This window comes from Channa argus, chromosome 17 (genome assembly GCF_033026475.1).
Source record: "Channa argus isolate prfri chromosome 17, Channa argus male v1.0, whole genome shotgun sequence".
Taxonomy (NCBI): domain Eukaryota; kingdom Metazoa; phylum Chordata; class Actinopteri; order Anabantiformes; family Channidae; genus Channa; species Channa argus.
In genome coordinates, this window is record NC_090213.1 from 8,244,010 (window position 1) to 8,264,709 (window position 20,700).

At 39.3% G+C, this 20,700-nt stretch overlaps 2 protein-coding genes across 3 annotated transcripts; one reads left to right on the forward strand and one right to left on the reverse strand.

Moving 5' to 3' along the window:
• The first annotated feature begins 1,455 nt into the window (after window positions 1-1,455).
• Window positions 1,456-5,957, forward strand: rd3 (retinal degeneration 3, GUCY2D regulator). Of its 2 annotated transcripts, none has more exons than XM_067481541.1 (3): window positions 1,456-1,693; window positions 3,312-3,625; window positions 5,205-5,957. In XM_067481541.1, exons 2-3 carry the CDS (start codon window positions 3,336-3,338, stop codon window positions 5,569-5,571), a joined length of 657 nt encoding a protein of 218 aa, XP_067337642.1. In that variant the 5' UTR covers window positions 1,456-1,693; window positions 3,312-3,335; the 3' UTR covers window positions 5,572-5,957. The 2 variants fall into 2 exon arrangements, with proteins under 2 accessions (XP_067337642.1, XP_067337641.1); XM_067481540.1 differs by lacking the exon at window positions 1,456-1,693 and adding an exon at window positions 1,728-2,983.
• Window positions 5,958-9,062: 3,105 nt separating this feature from the next.
• rhag (Rh associated glycoprotein) lies at window positions 9,063-20,468 on the reverse strand. Its single transcript, XM_067481539.1, has 11 exons — window positions 20,205-20,468; window positions 16,189-16,372; window positions 15,765-15,915; window positions 15,488-15,635; window positions 15,081-15,247; window positions 14,831-14,968; window positions 14,199-14,320; window positions 14,022-14,095; window positions 13,828-13,901; window positions 9,618-13,602; window positions 9,063-9,130 (listed from the first exon to the last, which is right to left on the reverse strand). The coding sequence occupies exons 1-10, from the start codon at window positions 20,377-20,379 to the stop codon at window positions 13,528-13,530; spliced, it is 1,308 nt and encodes a 435-aa protein (XP_067337640.1). The 5' UTR covers window positions 20,380-20,468; the 3' UTR covers window positions 9,063-9,130; window positions 9,618-13,527.
• Between the last annotated feature and the right edge of the window lie 232 nt (window positions 20,469-20,700).

The following is a 20,700-nucleotide window of genomic DNA, read 5'->3' on the forward strand; positions in this document are numbered from 1 at the left end:
ACAGTGCATGGGATGAACTGGGCTGTGGGAGGAAAAGCGGTTGGAAACCACAGGTCTGCCCAGTGGAGCTTGGCCGTAGTGGTTTTGTTGGCAGACAAATGTTTTTCACTGGTAACTGAGCTATGACGAGTCCCGCTTAAAGCAGGAGGTGAAAAACGTGGCTGGCTGGTTAGCAGCTAAGATGAAGCAGCTGAGGATGACTACGTGGCCGTTTGATCAGTTGAGCAGCACATGCTCCGTGTCACACATGACTGGAAACTGCTAAAAGGACCAGTGGAGCTGGATAAATAGGCAAAATGACTGGACTAGTGAGTTCAGCCTTCAGACAAAACTGCCTATCAAACTGAGGGGCTGGTCTGAGTAGCTGAGCCTACACACACACACAAACACACAACATATAGACCATCAAGCCATCAAATAGTCACCTTTGCCTGGGTTAATAGCTCTGGTCAAATTATAATGGGTTAGAGAGAGAGAGTGATGTTACCTGTCATGGGTTCCTACACATTTATGAGGGAAGAACCAGACTCACTGTTTTGGGCCCAGTGATGCATCAAAACCCCAACATTTATTCTGTACGACAACATGAGGTTTTGCTTTTCTGTTATGAAAATGTGGTTCAGTTTATATAAATGACTTAATCCTTTTTGTGTTATTCTTTTATTCTGCAAAGATAAAATCATACTGATGGATGCAGGCGTTTCAGCAGTGACTAAATGGAGTTCATAGTTCACCTAGCATTCTATTTAACAGCAGTAGCACTCAGGCGGAGGAGGAGGCGGTGGAGCAGGTGGGTGCAGTGCTGGAGATGTGACGCGGATTTTAAGGTTGCTGTGAATATGTGCTGAGGGAAAAAAAACGTGTGAGGTTAGCTGCTCACACCTACACACAGAACAAACCAACAAACCTTGAAATCCACCTACACAATGACTGAACATTCAAAATGGACTATTTCTGCCACTTCTTCTCCATCATCCACTCACACACACATAAACAAACATTTCCTCCTTCAATTAACACTTTTCCAACCCTCCTATAATTTGTGCCTGACTGTTCTGGGTCAGAGAGACTCATTATCTGTGGTAGGTAATTTACACAGGCTGACTTCTTGCAGATGTTGTGCCACTCACCACCTAACTACGCGGTCGTCAAAGCACGGCGAACGCACACCACACTAGCTCTGTCCTCAAAACAACATCCTTTGATTTATGTCTCTCTTTCTATCTCACTGTTCAACCCACTCCGTCCTTTTTATCTGCCTCTTCATCTCCCTCTAGCTCCCTTTCAGCTGATGGAGCTTATTGTGGACAAATAGGCTTAGGAGCATCACTATGGCAACAGCGAATCGTAAAAAGCTACATAGGCACTTCATCAAGGGCCGTGATCCAATGGCTCCCTTTGGAGATGGTGCCCCCAGCCTCCTGCAACAAGTAATAGCAGCCCGGAGAGGCTCCCAGGAGGAGGGGAGAGATGGAGAGGGAGGTGGAGATAATACTGTGGGACTGTGAGAGGATGTAAGAGCAGAAAGAGCGAGAGAGAGACCATTTCCCTTTCCTCTCTGCTTCTCATTCAGCCTGTCTTATCTCTTTAGTATCCAACTACTGATCTGCTTTCTGAGGCCTTTTCCAATTAGGCTTTCCAGTGATTTTGTATGTTGTGTAGACAAACTTAAGAAAAAGAAGCAGAAGAACAGGTAAGAAAAGTCTTCTTTTTAAAGTGAACAGAGCAAGTGCTTATGAGCGGTGAGTTTAAAAATAGTCAAAGCTGTATTTGTGTTTGTCAGAAGTTTTTCTTCCAGCAAATAATTATTGGCTATCCATGAAAAATAGTTTGGATTAGTCCCCAAGAAGCTGGGCAACATGGACAAGGTCTTCTTTTTAAAACTGCAGGGATGAATAAATTGGCAGAAAATTAAAAATAAACCATTTTGTTATTTTAAAAGCAAAAATATCACACATTTAATGTTAACTGCTTCTCCAATGTGGGAATTTGTTGCTTATCTTGGCCTTTTCTTTCCTTTCTATCTTATAGCAAATTGAATACACATTGAGGGTTTTGACTGTTGGTCAGATGCTACAACTCACTTCTGTAAAGCCTAATTAGTGTAATACCTCAAAATACTTTGCAGAATAATCACAAAAGAAAATCATCATTTGTTGCAACCACATACTTAACTATTACATTATTCTACATTTTATTACATCTGTTAAAGTCCCCATACATTTTATGCCAAACATTCAAGTTCATGTTTAATAGATGCAATAAAAGGCTACTGGTGTGAGCACTGTGAATTTATGGAACATTGTATTGGCAGCCTGTGTCTGACTCCATTTTGAAGGCTCAGAGTTTAACTGTTGGGTGCGGGGTGAAAGCAGGTCGGCGACTAATCTTACTCTGTCACTTTGTTATCCTAGCTGTTCTCGGCACACGTTGGTAATCATTAAGAGTACAGAACAGGGCGGAGTGAAACATGTACAACAGCTGAGGCAACATCAGCATATAAATTAAATAACCCAGAGAAAATAAAATAAAATAAGGAAATGTAATGTTTTAAAAAGCTGTGCTTTTGAAGCTTTTTCAATTTCAGCTGTAATTCAGTTTGTGATTACAGACCGCAAAAGAAAATATTCACACTTTAAAAGCTGGAACCAGAGAATGTGAGATAATTATGCTTAAAGATACTGTAGAGATTCAGAAACATCTGAATTGCTGCTGGATGTTCTTTATCTAATTATTTACTGATCTCAACTCTAATCTTAACAGTTACAGGAGGTGACAACAATAACTTTGTCTTTTCATACCTCCATCAGTGGCTTTTTCTGTTCTGTTTTTAATGTCATCACAAAAAGAAAAGCAAGCCAAACAGAGACGGCTCAATTTAACTGAGCCGCATGGAACAGAGAGTGGAACAAAGAGCCCTCAGATGGATAGACCGGTGGGCCGTCTGTTTTGGGAATGTGTCCAGATGCTGAGCGGATTTAGTGTAAGAAACACAGATGCCAGTGATGGAAACATGTACGTGTTGTCTATGTTGCTTTACAAAGTGCCAAAACCTAAAAGAACATAGTGTTTTCTGCACAGCTGTTTACAGAGAGTCTTGAAGGGAAAAAACTAGCAGCGGTACGCCTGCCAAATTTGAAAAGTCATAAATGTTAAGGCAGTATGCATTCTCCTTTTACTCTCCAGCCATTCGCAGCCTTAAAGAAATAATTCAGTTGCTTGGTAGTTATATTTTGTGCTGTAGTTTAATTCAAGGTCACATTTAATTGTTTCAATCCAGTGACACGCTCTCATTGTCCCTCCCATATCAGGGGGCTGTGGAAGACAGCAGGGCCATGGCCTCCTGGTTCAGCTGGAATGAGCCTTATTACCGAAGCCCCCGGAGGGACCCGGCTGACGTGGTCACCGACACCCTGATGCTGGAGTTCAGCTGGCAGCTGAAAGAGGCGGAGAAGCAGCAAAAAGAGAGAGAAAATGAGTACCGGCGTCTCAAGACTGGAGTGGACTACAGCTGGCTGGCCAGCACGCCTCGCTCCTCCTACAACATCAGCACCGGGGAGAGACTCGGCCTGGAGGACCTCTGCTCCAAGGTGCCGCCATCGTGCTGTGGGCTGGTTATTCTCAAGTAAGGAGACAGTGAGCTGCCACAAAAAAGATCACAGACTGTATATGTTATCTTCACAGTACTCATTTACAGTACTTCTACTTTTATATTTCTGCTCCATCTATTCAACGGTTACTATTTATTTGTACTCAAGAAGACTGAAAAACTCCTGTTGCAGCCGCAGTTCTTTTTACTACGTAACCATTTGAATACCACAATGAAATGTTTCCAGCTACAAAGAAAAATAATCAAGTCCAGTTGACGTGACTCAACATCCAGTTGTTTTTTTCGGGCAATCATGTTACATGTTTTTAGCTTCACAAATTTAAAATTTATTCCTCACACACAAAAGGAGATTTAATCAGGAAACTGTTCAGCTGTCAAAACTTAACCACACACAAACACTTTAGTCTTTTATATCTCTTAACCTGCAGAGATGACCTGAGCTTGTTCGAGCATCTGTTCACAGAAGGCTGCTGGTGTCTCAAGTGTCTCATTTCAGTTTGACAGCTTTTTGGGAGGTGTTAAAGGGGAGAAGTGAGGCACTAAACAGAATGTCTCCCTCTCTCTCCCTCTCTCTCTCTCTCTCTCTCTCTCACACACACACACACACACACACACACACAAACAGGGACTAAGCTGTGCGTGTTTGGAGGATTTTAATTAGCTGCATGAAAAAGGGGTCCTGAATTAATAGTCAGCAGTGAAGCAGAATAAGGGGAAGATAATTCTGGGGGTTTCTCAAATGCACCCTTCTTCATTAATCCAATTAATTTCCACAAAGTGACAGTTAAACTTCTTTCCACCCAATATTATACACTGTGTAATGAATTATTAAAGTAAAATAAATTATGACTTTGGTAAAGGTTTGCTCCTACTTAAAACTTATTTTCTATGGCTTTAGTTTAGGAAGCAAATGTATATTCATGTTATAAATCTTCCATCTGACTTAAAATTTTAAAATATTTCTCTGCTTGTAGCTGAAAAACTCCTCAAGATGTCATCTGCAGGGGCCCTGAAAAAGCAGGTTGACCATGATTACAAACTTCATGGTATGAGCAAGGATGTAACATGATCTGAACTGAAGGTTCCTCCAAGTGATGTCATATGGAGGCATTTTTCAGCTAGAAGTAGAGAGATATTTTGATATAGTCAAATTTAAAGGCATTTATGAACATGAACGACCCAAACTAGAACCAGAAGCAGCACGTTTAAAATCAGAGAAGGTGTCGTTTAAACTTGCCTCACAGCAAGACGCTTCAATTCCCGGACCAGATGGGCCGTTCTGTGTGGAGTTTTCATGATTTCCCTGTGCTTGTATCGGGTTCCCCTTCCCCTAAAAACACGTTAGGGACCAGGTCAGGCTGGCCCATAGTGTCGGGGCGCTCAGTGTCTCACTCTTCATCTGATCATCTGACACAATTATGTTGAACACCTTATATGTATAATGACAAATAAAGCACTTTACCTTTAGATCATTTTTAATACAGTTAATAATAATAATAATAATATGGATGAAAATAATTGATGTTGCGACCACGTTGTTTCTGTATCCTTCCTCTTTGACCGACTCACCTGTGTTTGTCTTTGCTTTGCACAGGTTCAGAGAGGTCATGCAGGCCAATGAGCCTGAGGTTCAGGAGGTGTACGGCTTGTTCCGTTCCGTCCTCCTGGATGCTCTGGACCATTTAAAGGAGGAGCAGGAGGTGCAACGTCTCACCCGTCAGTGGAACAACAAACGTGCCATGAGCATGTCCCTCGTGAACTTCAGGTCCCGGATCAAGATCAAACCTTTTGGAAGCACGGTGGGCCGGACCTCCTCTGTGGCCAACGAGGCGGGGCTGAGCGACCTCAAAACTGTGTCAGAGGATGTGGAGAGAGGGATGGAGAGCGAAGAGAGGTCACAGAGGGTGTGGAGCACGCCTGACTTCAGATACAAAGGGACAAACAGCAGCAAGGTTGTCTGAGACGGGCGCTAATGAGGCGTGATAGTGGGACAGATGCTGAGGTCTAGGGCTCAAATACAGTACATCCTCTTTGCACAAGGCGAGTGAGGATGCATCCCATCATCATCCTTCTCCTGCATAACACTTGCAGCAGTTTCAAGTTTCTATGAGATTACCACCCCTATATTTTATAGAGATGTGTCATCCAAGTCTTAGGCACTGTTTATTCTAGCTAAATAGAGATATTTATACTGTGTAAGCCTTTAATGTTGCCGGAGAGAGTGGTTGTTAGACCACACAAATGGCCTTTGTGGGAACGATTATTTAAGGCTGAATGTTTTGTGTGACATTTCTGTACAGATGTTACTCACAGTCCAAAAAAAATAAAAAGCTATAATCAATGTTCACATTAACGTCATTCAATGAGTGAATCATGGTCACTCTACTCTGCACAATGATTTACAGTCCCAGCTCTGCAAACTGAAAGCATTCCTTCTGTGTTTCTCCTTTGCAAGAGGGCCTTAAAAAAGAAATGATTAATGTTACTGAATTTTATTGAGTAAAACATTTCAAAGTAAAGTCTTTCCAGCAATTTATTGCTGTTTTACTGTTTTTACACAGCAAAATTCAACACTACACAATGGGTTTACTCCATCATGAAGAACTGCTATAAGGGTATTAAAAGTGATAAAGGAGCTTTAGGTTACAATTTAGTAGGATGACTGATTGACTGTGGAAACATGATTCATGACACAAGCAACAGAATTTATGGGAATGAATGTTATTAATAAAACATACAATAGAAAAACTTTAATATCAGTACACACTGATAACACTGGTTCCCACAGAAGGGTTTTACTGTAGAAACATAACACCTGGTGTTCTAGCCAACCAAAAAACTTAACGCAAAAGAAACAAAAAACAAACCTAGAATATATGTAATGGTAATCCTAAATGAATGACTGACACAGTCAGCAGGTACAAACATTTCTAACCTGGCTAAACTGTTGGTGGTTTAGTTGCATTGTAGTTGACAGGTACCTTGTCTTGGAAAATATCTCTGGCTCCATTCTATCAATTTTGTTCATCAATATTATCAGAGAAACCTGTTTTACTTATAAGCACATTTGAGAAACTATTTAATAGAGTTCTTTCAGATGACACAGCTTATTTACACCATCAGACTAAAATGAAGAACTGGCTATCGGACCATTAGACACAGTACAAATGTTGGTGGTCTAAACGCTAAATGTGTTAGATTAGATTAACTTTATATAATCTAACACATTTTTCTTTGCTGTGGCTATTTCACTATCCAGCTTCATGCAGTTCCTGTGTGCTATTCATCATCTGTTCCTCAAAGCTCATTTGTTGTGTTCTCTCGCAAAGCTGAGGTGTTAATTCCTGAGTTCTGCTGACATGTTTGAGCCTGAGCACAGAGTCATTACAGGGTAGAGTTTAAGAAGTCAAGAAGTTCTGCTCGATTTTTATCCCGCTGGAATGAAAAAGAGAAAGGCAGATGTAAGCAAAGTCAAATAATTAATTCAAAAAATACAAAACCACACCTAGTCACAACAAAATGGTGAAATTACCTGTTTGTCTTTCTTTGACTTCTTTACTTTCATCTTGATCTTCTTCCCTGAAATCATGCTGTATTTGCCCCTTTTTCTCTCCTTCAAGTACTGACAGAGGAAAGCACAGTTTAAGGGGGCAAGAATACAAACCAAAACTGCACAGTCAACCTGTGAAAGCTAGAGAAAAGCCTCTTTTACGCATGTGCTCGAATGCTGACATTCTCCTGAGGGGACGTAAATAAAATACTGTTTTCCTGTGCCTCCTGTTCGAACACCGTAATAAGGTGAAATGTCCCATGTGAGGACACTTGGGAGATCTCCCGTTGTGTGTTACATGTGTGAAACACTATGAAGAGGAGCGGAGTAAAAACAGCTTGCACTGGCAGTGGAAAATAGCAAAGGAAGTTGCTGACTAATAAATGTATATCTACCCTCTATCTTGTTACTGCTACTATAGCTACTGTGGTGTAGGTATAATAACATGGTAAATGTGAAGTTGCCAAGAGTTCAATTTTTTGTGAGGGTCCCCCTGTCTTTCTGTTGGTGAGTGGAGTAAGCAGAGTCTAAGGAACTTTTTAGCCAATCAGAAAGGAACGCAGATATCCCATTGTAGCCACTGGAGCAGGCTGAGTGCACACCTAACCTGGAATGGCATGTAACTTCACATATTCTCTTGTGGACCTGAATGTTTTGTGGGATGTGAGGGATGACTGGAAATTCATGGTCACATTTTTATAAAGATTGACAGGAAATAGCGTTTTTATATACTGTACTCATTAGAATAACTATTTTTCCTAATTGGAACTTAATGGGCAGATACCTTGGAGATTTGTACAGGTCCAGAATTTTCTTCTCCTCCTTTGGTTTTCTTGTCCTTTTTACGTTTAGGCCTTTTCTCTTTCTTCACTTTCTGCTTCTTAAAACAAAATATTTAGGATTTAGTAGGAGGCCTATGAAATCAATAGGTCAAAACTTTAAATATGTTAAATAGAATACACACGATTACTTTCTTGTGTTGTTTCTCCTTTTTCCTTTTCTTAGATGGCTTTCTATATTTACTGCGGTCGTCTAAAAAAAATTAAAAACAATAAACTGAATGAAATTATAGATATTATTACAGTTATGATGATAAAAATGCACACATTTAGAAAAAACTGCCACAAGAGCCTCATTTATAAATACTATTAGACTATGGAGAAAAACGTTCTATTGAAGTTAAAAGCAAAACAATATTTGCCAGCCAAAGACACTTGTCTCTTACCGCTACTACTGGAGCTACTCCCACTGCGGCTGGAGGAGTGTGATGAACCTGATGAAGAAGAGGATGATGAGTCTGAGGAAGAAGATGAAGATGACGAACTGGAGGAAGATGATGAGGAAGATCTACTACGGCTGCGTTTCCGTGTCCTTTTTTCTTGTCCTGAAGAAACAAACAACAAAAAAGTAGTGGACATATAAACCAAAATACAAAGATAATTATACAATGGCTGATTTTTTGGGAGCAGTGGTGGTGTGGTTAGCACTGCCGCCTCACAGCTACAACGTGGGGGGTTCGAGCCCCAGCTGACCGTGGCCTTTCTGGGTGGAGTTTGCATGTTTTCCCCGTGCTTCCATGGGTACTCCGTATATACATATGCATGTTTGGTTAACTGGTTAATTGTTCTTAGGTGTGAGAATGGGTGTCTGTCTGTGTATGCCTCTCTCTGGCCCTGAGATAGAGCGGTGACCCATCCTGGGTGTAACCCTCCTCTCGCCTAATGGTAACTGGGATTGGCTCCTGCGACCCACACAGTGGCTAAAAATAATGGATGGATAATATTTTTGTTCATGTTTCATGTATACAAATATATTCATCCTCCATGGGCATACAAGCAGTACTCTGTATACATTTAGAAACAAGAAAAGGACTGCAGACTGTATGTGAGTGTGTTTACTGTACCTCTGCTCTGTGATCTCCTCCTTTCATCTGTTCTGGAGCTGGAGACTTTGCACTCTTCTCTCGTTGACTGGCAACATAAAGGACATGTTAAAGTGAGATATATAAAATGTCCAGTCTGTGATATGACACACAGCCGGTTTTACATTGAAAAATCGACGTGTGCTCCTGGTACAAGATAACGACAAACGTGTATGCTTTTCTTCCTGGAAGCGAGGTCCCTCTTCAGTTTCTCTCCATTGAGCTGTTATTGATATCAGGGGTTTACGGACAGACGGTTTCGTATTGTCGAATGTACATATTGTAAAGGTCACTTGCGGCACATTGGTGATGCTGGGCTATATAGCCTAGCTATATTAAAATTAACTTGACAAAAGATAATTCCCACTTAAGACACATATAACCAGGTAAAACATGCACTTCGGTACCTAAAGCTATGGTTTGCTAGAAAACTATTTCCTTTCTATGATGCTAGCTAAGTAACTGCTAAAGGTAAAAAGCTTTAGCAGACTGAATAAAAATACCGATGCGAGTGAAATAGGCAGCCATATACTCACCATTGTGACTGCAGAAAACAATTAATATATTAATTATATACTGACATTACAACCACCAAAAACAGCAACATTTGCATGCAAGTATCTGACGTAAACTAGCATTAGCTAGCCTTCATGGTAGACATTTTGTATCCCATAATGCAACGCTGCCTGTCTGGCTTGATCAAAAACTATGAGAGCAACGACGATTAGTGTTAGATGCCAAAACTTGGCAAGACATTCGGGCTAAAATGAGGTCTGTTTTCCCACTGATATATTTGCCGTTGCCTTAATGTTAATTTAACATTCAACCCTAACAGTAACGATGCGTATTTCATGATGGTAACCCTGAACTTGTAGGTTTTACCAACTGCCCCTATTCACTCACAAGCTTTGGGATCTATCGTCCAAATAGTGTGGAGGTGCTGCTGTTTGTAGGATCACGTGTTCATCAGGTGAGCTAAGGCTCTAGACCAAATTAAGACACTATTGCTCCTCTAGTTAAACTGTAGAAGTGGGGTTCATTGCCTCCTTTCTTCCTGAAAATATTAGTTGTTAGTGACTCAAAACAGAAATTGTGGATGTTCGCCCCTCTCACCTTTGTTAAAAGTGCCCCATAATAAATCTTTACTTAGTCTGCACCAACAAGAGCAATGATTACAGCAAGATTTGGTGAGCATGGTGGTGCCAGGCTATAAGTGGAAAAACAGTTAACCTAATAATAAAAATAATGTGGCGACGGTCACAGATGCGTAGGTTTTGGGCTAACATGTTTTATACATATACAAAACATGATAACTTAATGTTATGTTAGATCAATGTGACAGCACAGAGCCCTGGATTTTCTAGAACCACCCACGATTCTCAGTTCTGATCGACCCAGATTGACAAACTCCTATCTGTGTGGAATTTCTCCCCATGCTCGTACTGTCTTAGTCTGAGTGCGTGTTAGGCTAATTTTTCTTCTTCTTCTATATCTGAAATCACTGCGTGCGTAGTGGGAAATGGCAATTCAGATACTTCCACACACACAAAAAAAAAAACACATAAAAAACTAACTATTGTACAAAAACATTTATTATGACAGTATTAGTATACAAATCAGACCATATACCCAGTGAACACTGTAAACAAAAATTCTACATCTTTGTGTTTTAGTGTTGGGCATCATAAGTCATTTGAAAAAACAAAATATTGATAACTCTAAAAGTATTCAGTTTTATGTAACCCTGCAGTCCTACTGTTTAATGTCCCTAACTTTTTTGAGACAGAAACGGGCGTGCTGATCCGCATGTACACATGAGAGTTCGTTGCAGTTGACCCACCACAATAGCAAAAACCAAACAATAACTCTATTACAGAAAAACAAAGCAACTGAAAATAGACCAATGAATGCATAATAATACATGGGTAAAACTTAGGTTTTCCTTATCAAGTCTGCAACTGATCTGTATCTCTGACAGAACCTTGTTATGTCAGAGGTTTCTTCCAGTAAAGGGATTTGTTTTTCCTCCGCATGCACAAATTAATTTTGTTGGCTTTTGTCAATAAACCTGCAGAGTCTTGACTTGTTTTGTAATGTGCCTTGAGACGATTTTGTTGTGAATTGGTCCAATACACTCGCTGGCCACTTTATTAAGTACCCCTGTTCAACTGCTTACAAATACTGTATCTAATCATCCAATCACATTGCAGCAATTCAATGGATTTACAGATGTAGACATTGTGAAGGCGACGTACTGAAGTTCCAACTGAGCATCAGAATGATGGTGATTTATATGAATTTAAATGTGGCATGGCCGCTAGTGGGAGACAGGGGGGTTCAAGTTTTTCAGAAACTATTGATGTAACAAAATTGTCAAGCACAACCATAATGTTTACGGAGAAGGATCTAAAAAACAGCTGCAGTTCTTTGTGCAAAAAATACCTTGTTGATATCAGAGATCAGAGGAGAATGGCCAGGCTGGTTTGAGCTGATAGAAAGGGAACAGTATTCCAACTAACCACTCGTTATAACTGAGGTGTGCAGGGGAGCAACTGTGAGGCTACAATTTGCAAGGGCTCACCAAAAATAGACAATGGAAGATTGGAAAAAGGTTGCTTGGTCTGATGAATCTTGATTTCTGCTTCAGCATTTGGATGGTAGATTCAGAGCTTGTGAAAACATCAGGAAGCATGGATCCATTCTTACTTGTTTCTTGTATATGTAATGGTTCAAGCTGGTGGATGTGGTGGTGGTGCAATGAGTGGGGAATATTTTCTTGGCACACTTTGAACCCTTTAGAATCAAGTCAGCATCTTTTAAATGCCAGAGCCTACTGTACCTGAGTATTGGTGCTAACCACGTCCATCCCCCTTTGACCACAGTGTAGCCATCTACTGATGGCTACATCCAGCAGGATAACTCTCTGCAGCAACTCCATGATTGTATCATGTCAATATGGACTAGAATCTATAATTACCAACCCATTACCAACAATTTGTACCTAATAAAGTGGCAGGTGGGTGTATAAATAAAGTTGAATTAAAATGAAATGCAGACCCTTTGGACAATGTGCGAGTTCATGCTGCATTTCTTTGAAGATATCGGAAATGCTCAGTACCAGTTGGTGTTTTGACATTGCAGGGCCCTGATGAAACTGAACTTGTCAAACTATCTAAGAACTAAACTGTCGGTACATGTATTGTAGGAACACATTTGACTTAAACAGAAAAACAAACCTCTAAGTCTAATGTTAAATGCACAGCTCTGATCATGATTATGACTGTGTGAATGGGACCTTAAAGCAGCAGTACAGCTGCCCAGGAAACGCTTGGAAGTATTAGCAAGTACAATTATTACAAGAATATTGTATGACTATCCCTGTGCGTGTCAGAGACAGTCTGCTAGTTTCCCACAGTCTGACTCCTTGACTGTGCTCCACCGAGGTAACGTGAGGAAGATGATTAAAATAAAGCTCTACTTCCTTCTTTGACCCACGCCTCAGCAAAATTATTTATGAGGTGTATGTTAATATAAAAGGATTTATGAAAAAAAAATACACAATATACTAATATCTTAAAACATGCTTTTTATAATGTATATTGACATAAAGAAAAGCTTATACAAGTATCTGTGTATCATCAGTGAAACTATGCTGCATTTCTGTGCTGGCTCATAGATGTTTTTCTTTGATACTTAAAAAATATCAAACCCATAAAGGCCTTCACTGATTTTTAACTTGCTTCTTTTGGTTCTAGTTTGGGTAGTACCTGTAGAAAAATGCCATTAAACTTCCCTCTGACTTCGCTACATTAAAACATCTTCCTACTTCTACTGAATAAATGTCTCCAGATCACATCACTTTGGTAGGAGCCTTTGGTAATCTTGGTCAACCTACTTTTCCAGGACTCACCCAGATGAGATTATCTAAACTCCTAAGGATGAAAACCTTCTCTGGATGATTTCATCTGGAGGAGTTTTTCAGCTTGAAGCTGAAAAATTATAGTATAATGAAGTCAGAGGAAAGTAAAGCATTAACATTTACAGCCCTAACTAAAGCCATAAAAGGCAAGTTGAAAATTAGTGAAGTTGTCCTTTAAGATTTAAAATTGGTTATTAAACTTTTGCATATTAAAACTATTTAAGCAGAATGTAACTTCATTATGAACTGTCAGAATAACATAACTTTTTTAATTTTAAAAATCTGTATAGTGTATCCTATTACTACCCTTTTTTGAAATTAAAATAATTAAAAAATATATCCTACATAAAGTTTTCTTTCCTTACTTTTCGAAATTTTACAAAATTCACTAAAGTTGGTGAGTAACTTCAATTCTCCTCATCCAATCACCCCCCTTTTTAAATCACATTAATATAAGGGGTCATTATGTTGCTAATTAAGGCTTCTTTACTTCTTAAGTTTGAGTTTTGTAAACTCCGAGCAGATGATTAAGCCTCTGCTTTGTTCTTTGAATGATCACCATGAGCCAAGCTCTCCTCATGCTCCTCTTCCTCTGCAGGGACCTGGAAACAAATGCAGCCAAAATTATTTGTCAGTAACATGAAGATTATATAAGTGTTAATGGTATATAGACAGCTGCCTTATATGCACTAAATCCAGAATGTTGAAATATTTATGAATGTGTTTTTTGGGATCCTGTCTTCTACTGGAAAACACATCAAGCCACTGTGACTTTTAATGTTTGACGGTCAGAAAGTTGAGTATTAATGAGCAATGGGATTCCTTACCTCCCAGTAAATAGAGTCATCGTAGCAGTTCTGGTCTGGAGGTTGTCCCCAGATCGGCAACTTCATTATAAAACCTTGAAGGATAAAATGTATTGTTCGATCACTCATATGTTGCCCTTTGGAGCAATTACTGGAACCAGAGATATTTAACTGTTCGGTGTTACATTTATGATCTCTTTTTAATCTTAACCCACCTGTAAGAAGACCTCCAACCAAAGCAAACCCAAGGGATGAAGCCAAGGCAGCAGCTTGCATGGCAGGAGTACCTCTAAAGAGAAACAGCTGCGTGAGTGTACATGATATGTAAATAGTGTTTACTCTATTAGACTCCCATACGGTGTAACACCTGTAGTGGGTAATATGGCCCTTACTTTGTTGTCTTGCCCAAAGCAACAGCCACAATACCAGCCAACCCGCCCAGGATGCCAGGCATGCCATGCAGATTGTGGACACCACAAGTATCCTGGATGCCCAGACTGGATGCCAGGATGGGCTACAGAGGATTGAGAAAAGCCTTGAGTGTCTTTTTCAATAGTGAATTAATCTATAAAATAAGAAATTGTTTAAAAAATTGTCATCATAACCTCCCAGAGCTCAAATATATTACATTTAATATCATAGTAGAAAATACGGTCTTATTAGGATTTCGTGAACTTTTTTGTGATCGCTGCAGTGTAAAATATTGGATTTTTGTATTTTCATGAAAAAGAAAAAGGTTGTAAAACATTGTATTTTCCATGAGGGACTGAAAATATAACATTCAATATTACAAGAAAATCATCACATTTAAAGAGCAGTGTTTTTAATTGCTTCTTAGAAATTACTTAAACACCTGTTTAAAAAGTAGTTTCTGCAGAGGTTCTTCTAAAGGATTTTACACTACACTATAATTTGTCAAAAAAGAAATTGTACTTGAGAAAGTTACAATTAATCATCGACATAAACTAAAATTAAAAATCACAACTTATGCATATTAATTTTACAGCTTTTACTGGAAACTCACAGTTAGGAACTTGAAGCCAAGGGTAGAGATGATGCCAGCTACTAATCCAATCAACATGGCTCCGAATGGCTGGATGTTCATGTCAGCGCAAGTTCCTACAGCAACACCACCAGCCAAGGTGGCGTTCTGAATGTGCACCTATAACAGTATAAAATAAAATTGAAAAAGTGAATCACTTTTAAGTTATTGTTGTATTATTGTATTATAGTAGGTTTTAATAGCTGTGTATATAAGAGAAGAATTATTTGACCATGTCCAGTTTTCCTTTGTGCTCCACGAGGCTGGAAAGGGCATAAGCAGAGAGCACACAGGCAGCCAGGGAGAGGTAGGTATTGATCACTGCAGTGAGCTGGACAAAGCCCGTCTCAGCAATGGCGGAGTTAAAACTGGGCCAGAACATCCAAAGGAAGACCGTCCCTGTAGAAAAGGGTGGCAAACAAAGCGAATTTGTATCAGGCTCATTCAGCTCACTCTGGAAGTTTGATACTTGCTCACATCATCATTGAACATGCTTCATATTTATTTGTGTCCACTAGGTGGCATAAATAATACACGTCCAAGAAGCAAGTAATGAACCAGGGAGAGGGGATCACAGCTACATAAAACATGTTATTAAGATATCTAATTACAGTTTTTTACAGTGTAACTGGCTCTTACCAATCATAGCAAACATATCAGAGTGATAAACAGATCCATCATTTTCATGTCCATTTTTTAAACCCGGTCGGTAAAGAACTCGGGCCACCGCCAGGCCAAAGTAGGCACCAAAAGCATGAATGATCATGGACGCTCCAACATCATTAGCCTGTAAGGGAAAAGTGGTCCATAATAATATAATGATGCCACATTGTGTTTTGTAAAATTCAATTCACATAGTGAATGTAATACAGGAATTTGTGGGGTGTTTTATCAACATGTGCCATTGTGTACTCACTTCCAGTACATTAGCTACCAGATGTTCATTGATAGAGAAGATGCTAATCTCCAGTATGGTCATAATGAGAAGCTGCACAGGACTGGTTTTACCCAGAACAGCTCCAAAGGAGATCAGGACTGTAGCTGTGCTGAAATCTGCATTAATTATTCTGCAGCAAAGGGGAGAAAACATATGTTTAAGAAAAAGAAAAAATCACTTTTGGGATAATGAGCAGAAGTAGAAAACAAAAACTCTCCAGATTAGCGGAGTTCAACATACTGTACACGTTTCCTAAAGTGCTTTTCAGAGAGATTCAGCAGCCACCAGGACAAGTCATTGTCATAGCAGCTACTACATATAAGTGTTAATACATAATAAACTGAATTAACGCTATTGCAGATGTTACTCAAAACTAGCACATGCAAAGAAGACTTAATTTTACTTGAAGATGTTGATTTTGATCTTTCCATCATCCAAATGCCAGATGCCCTGCATGAGGAGACCCCACTGCAGGCCAAAAGCCGCCAGGAGTAAGTTGATGCCCACGCTGCTGAACCCGTATCTCTTGAGGAAGGTCATCAAGAACCCAAAGCCAATGAAGATCATGACGTGGACATCCTGGAACACTGCAGAAATGAGGAAGGAGGTTAGTTATGCTGATGTTTCAGAGACGGGGCTCTGCCATGAAATGAGAAATCCTCATTAGCCAATCATGGAACTGTACTGTCTGCCTTGATTGCTTAGCTGTAAAAGCAATTCAATCACACTCTGAAAAGTTGCGTTTAAGTTCAGATGGTCTTGATAACTTCAAACTTATGAAAACTCGGGAAAGGGACATCTGTCAAACCATTATTTTATACACAGTCGTTAGACAAGAGAGACTGGAAACTGTTTGGGTTATTTCCATGTTTTATCAACCATCTGTAGTGTTGCTATATTATCAGCTGTGAGAACACAGTAAAAAAAACGTCAGCTCTTTAAATGGAGATACTCTATAAACCTGGATTAGAACCATGATTATGAGGAGGGATTTGTGTAAACCTGTATTTCAAAAGCGTTTAGGATAGGTATGATAAGCCCGTCATGTGGAAAATGGATCAAGGTGGAGATAGGTGGTGGTGGGTAGGAAACAATAGATGTCATTTCCCTAATTTATTATGAACTTGATGGTAGCCATTATTATCTAGACAGGACAGAAATTACTTTCATCTTTGGATAGTTAGGACTTTACTGCTGCTCTGCAGGTTTAATGTTTGCTAAATCAGCTTATTCACTTTTATGTCTACAATTGAACTGATTAACTTAACCCTCCCCAAAGCTCTAAAATTCACTTAACCCATCTTTGGTGTTTCGGTGCCAAACATAGTGCATAGTGTATAAATGGAAGGACAGGCAAAAAACACACAGTGAGTTGTCTCTACCCATTCCCCCATTTTCAATCTTTAAGCTTAGCTACGCTAAGAAAGTGAAATTGACATTCTGATCTAACTCTCGGCACAGAAGCAAATACGTGTATTTCAAGAAAGTAGTCCCTGAAATAACATTAAACATTCCCTTTTAAATCTTGGCCTTTGTGCTTGACCATAAGGACATATTGTTTTTGTCGGTTTCTATTTACGTACCCAACTGTAAATATAAATTAGGGCTTTTTAGTCATTAAACACAAGAACCGTAAAACATTTTATGTGATAGTTTCATGTTTGATGTTCATGTTATTTTCAGTTTCAAGTTCATGTTATATCTACATAGTAGATGAGAGGTTTTTCTATCTCAGGGTATATTTTCATATTACATAGAAAAAAATAAAAAGAGCTTCAGTTTGATACAGTAAAACAATGTCAGAATATAAAATAATTACACATTTCGTCTATGTAAACAGAATTTACATACAGGGGCGGCTGTAGCTCAGTTGGTAAGTCAGGCAGTCATCCACGGACCACAGGGTCAGTGGTTCGATCCTATATGTCGGAGTGTCTCTGGGCAAGACACTGAACCCCTAACAGCCCATTCCCCTCCCCAGCTGTGCAGTGCCGGTCCAAGCCCGGTAGAAATTGGGGAGAGTTGCGTCAAGAAGGGCATCCAGAGTAAAAAAAAAAAAAAAAACTGTGCCAAATCAACATGTGGACAATGATCCGCTGTGGTGACCCTGAACTCACGGGATAAAGCCAAAAGGACAAAAACAAAACCAAACAAAAAAACAGAATTTACATACACATTTTAAATTCATAAAAAGTGGGCACTTTCATCTACTTTTGTAAGGCGTAATTTTGATTATGGTGGTTTTATGCAGCTCTGATGTGCACTTTCTTAAACAGTATGTTTAAACACCAGAGTGGTCATTAACCAATCTGCTTACTTAAAAAGAACTTAATTGTATAGTTAGTGGTTGTTAACAACTTAAAATGTGTTGTCAGTTTGCGTCATTGTTGAGTGTTGTGTAACATGTGATCAGCAATTTGAACACTTATATGTGCAGCAGTGAGTTGAGGTATAAATGTGGGGTTTGCCTCACATCCCTGGAGCTGTTTTCAGGAAAACCTTCTTTGCACTCTGCACCCCCCACCCCCCATCTCATTGTGATCTTGGTGATTCAGAATGTCTTTCTTTGGAGTAGGGGCTTGTTCTTAGTAGTAAAGGGAGGATGAGGTAGAGGTAAAGTTGGAAAGCAGCCAAATTTCAAATCCTGGAGCTATGGAATTGCCTTTTGCAACTTCTGCAAATTGCCTCCTCATTATGATAATGGTAGTTTTTAATTTAAGAGTCTTAATTAAAAGCTTGTGCTGTACAAGACAGTGAGGACTGTTTTTATTTATTGATTTTTTTTTTCTTTTGACAGAAGTTTTTTACTGTCTCTAGCCTACATTTTTCTGCTTATTTGAGTTGCTTTGAATCTATAATTAAAGATGTCTGGTATGCATTGGATAGCAAACATGTCTTTGCACTTTTTCACATTATGCAGTCACATTTGATCGGGCTATGGCTTTAGCCTGTTTATCGTAAATTATGTTTACCAGGCATGTTGTGCTAGAAGTTGTTATACTGTGGCAGCATTCCAGATAAGTTTCTCATATCAGCAATTTTAGTTCCTCTCAACTGTAAAGTACTTTCTGTCACTTTCATTTGATGTTTGACAATACCAATTGAGAATCACATATTGACAGCATAAGGCTGTTCTTGCTTTCATCTGCTGAAGAGAGAAAATGTCTCTGTGCCAAAATGCCTCTGAGTTCAAGATGCATATACATATTGATCTGGATTCTATTACAGTATATCATGAGAGATACCATTAGCACAGTAGGGAAAATAATATTTTAGAGAAATAGGAGACATTTTGTGCATGCATGTACAACCTTTTTCAAAGTAACACCATTTGCATATTCACATTCTGTATTTTTCTCAAGGGAAAACCTTTCATTAAAAGATTTTTTCAAATGAGTTAACGCCAACATCCGTAATCATATCAGATTAATAGGTAGGATCTTTAGGAAGTTTAGCCCATTAAAATAAAAATAAAAATAAATCCAAATGATAGAAAATTATAGAAAGTGTGAAAATAACTTTTGTATGTAGCTAAAACTCCCATGTGAAGTAGAAGATAGCCTTAGATGTACTGAGACTGCTAAGCTGAGCTAATCTTTTGGAGTCACACCTGCCCCACCTAATCATAAGCCAACATGCATAAACAGCAGTTTAATGTTGCAGCTATCTAAATGGAGCAGCTCTCATAAGTGGTGCAAAAAGCCCTATCAACTGTAAAAAACACTCCACACGAAGTACAACATTTAAACACAAACATAGATGATGCTTTTATGTGCTGCACAACATTCTACCAGCAATTCCTTGCTTCATGGACCATCTGTCTCAAACTTTGTTTAAGACATAAATGTAAATGACATTTGACCTCTACTGCACAAGACCTGACATTTTTCCCTGCAGGATCCTCGTGACTCCTGAGTTGTTTGTATGTGAAATGACTGTGTCAAGGGCCGACCTACACTGGAAACCGCCTAAAACTTTCTCTATTTCTGTTTAAGTAGTAGTAGTGATGGAAACTGTATCCTTAAAATAGTGGTCACACTATCCAAAAGAAGCAAAGTAGCCATTTTCTGTTCCCTAAACATTTTAAAGTTCACTACTACACCAAAAGCTTAGAAAGAAAGGAGCTTTGTAGAAGCTTCCTTTTCTAAACAGAAATAAACTACAATTTAGTATTTTTTTAAACTTAAAACTCAGCTGTATCACTCAGATTACAATCCAACAATATAAACATTATATAATGTTGCTCTTCTAGGTGTCACAATGTGTCATAATGCTGGATAAGTGAACGCTTTTTCCTCTTTTTAACAACAGTTTTAACCACAACGTGTCAGAACCATTAGATAAAAAGTTAATAATAATTCAAAGGACGTCTGGTGAGCAAACATTCAGACATGCAGCAGAAGGGCATCCATCACTTACTGGGGTAGAGATCCAAAGGCTTTTCATGGTGAGTCTCATTGGAGTGTGGTTCATGTCCATGACCTTTCCCATCATCATAGACTGCAAACACCGCAAACAGTATGATGGTGATAACCTCCAAAATCAAGGCCACAATGGGGAACTTCAACCTCATGTTGGTGGCGTACGAGGGCATCCCGTGTCCAACTCTGGTTATCTTTCACAGTCTGACACACTCACCAACTCTGTCTGTTTTGATAGAGTTGTGCTATGTGAAGGGAGGGAAGAAAGTTGTGTCTGGTTTTAAACTCATGCAGATTTGGTAGTGACCAATGACAAGTCAGAAGAATGAGGCCCGGGTGGGAAACACCCCCCTCATGTACTTAGCTCACAGGGATGGGTTTCCTCTCTTGATGTCAGAGGGGACAAAACAAATCACACATGTAATGACACCTGGCCAGTGAGCGGACATAAGAGGAAAAAATGCTCTTTCCCACTTTTTATTTTTATTTTATTT

Excerpts from the sequence above, each read along its gene's own strand:
- rd3 (XM_067481540.1), top strand. The coding sequence starts at position 2,834 with ATGTCATCACAAAAAGAAAAGCAAGCCAAACAGAGACGGCTCAATTTA. Across the intron at positions 2,984-3,311 it reads AGATGCTGAGCGGATTTAGT|GGGGCTGTGGAAGACAGCAG; the intron begins GTAAGAAACACA and ends CTCCCATATCAG. Across the intron at positions 3,626-5,204 it reads TGTGGGCTGGTTATTCTCAA|GTTCAGAGAGGTCATGCAGG; the intron begins GTAAGGAGACAG and ends TGCTTTGCACAG.
- rhag (XM_067481539.1), bottom strand. The coding sequence starts at position 20,379 with ATGCCCTCGTACGCCACCAACATGAGGTTGAAGTTCCCCATTGTGGCC. Across the intron at positions 14,969-15,080 it reads ACAAAGGAAAACTGGACATG|GTGCACATTCAGAACGCCAC; the intron begins GTCAAATAATTC and ends ATACTGTTATAG. Across the intron at positions 14,321-14,830 it reads TTGGCTTCAAGTTCCTAACT|CCCATCCTGGCATCCAGTCT; the intron begins GTGAGTTTCCAG and ends AATCCTCTGTAG.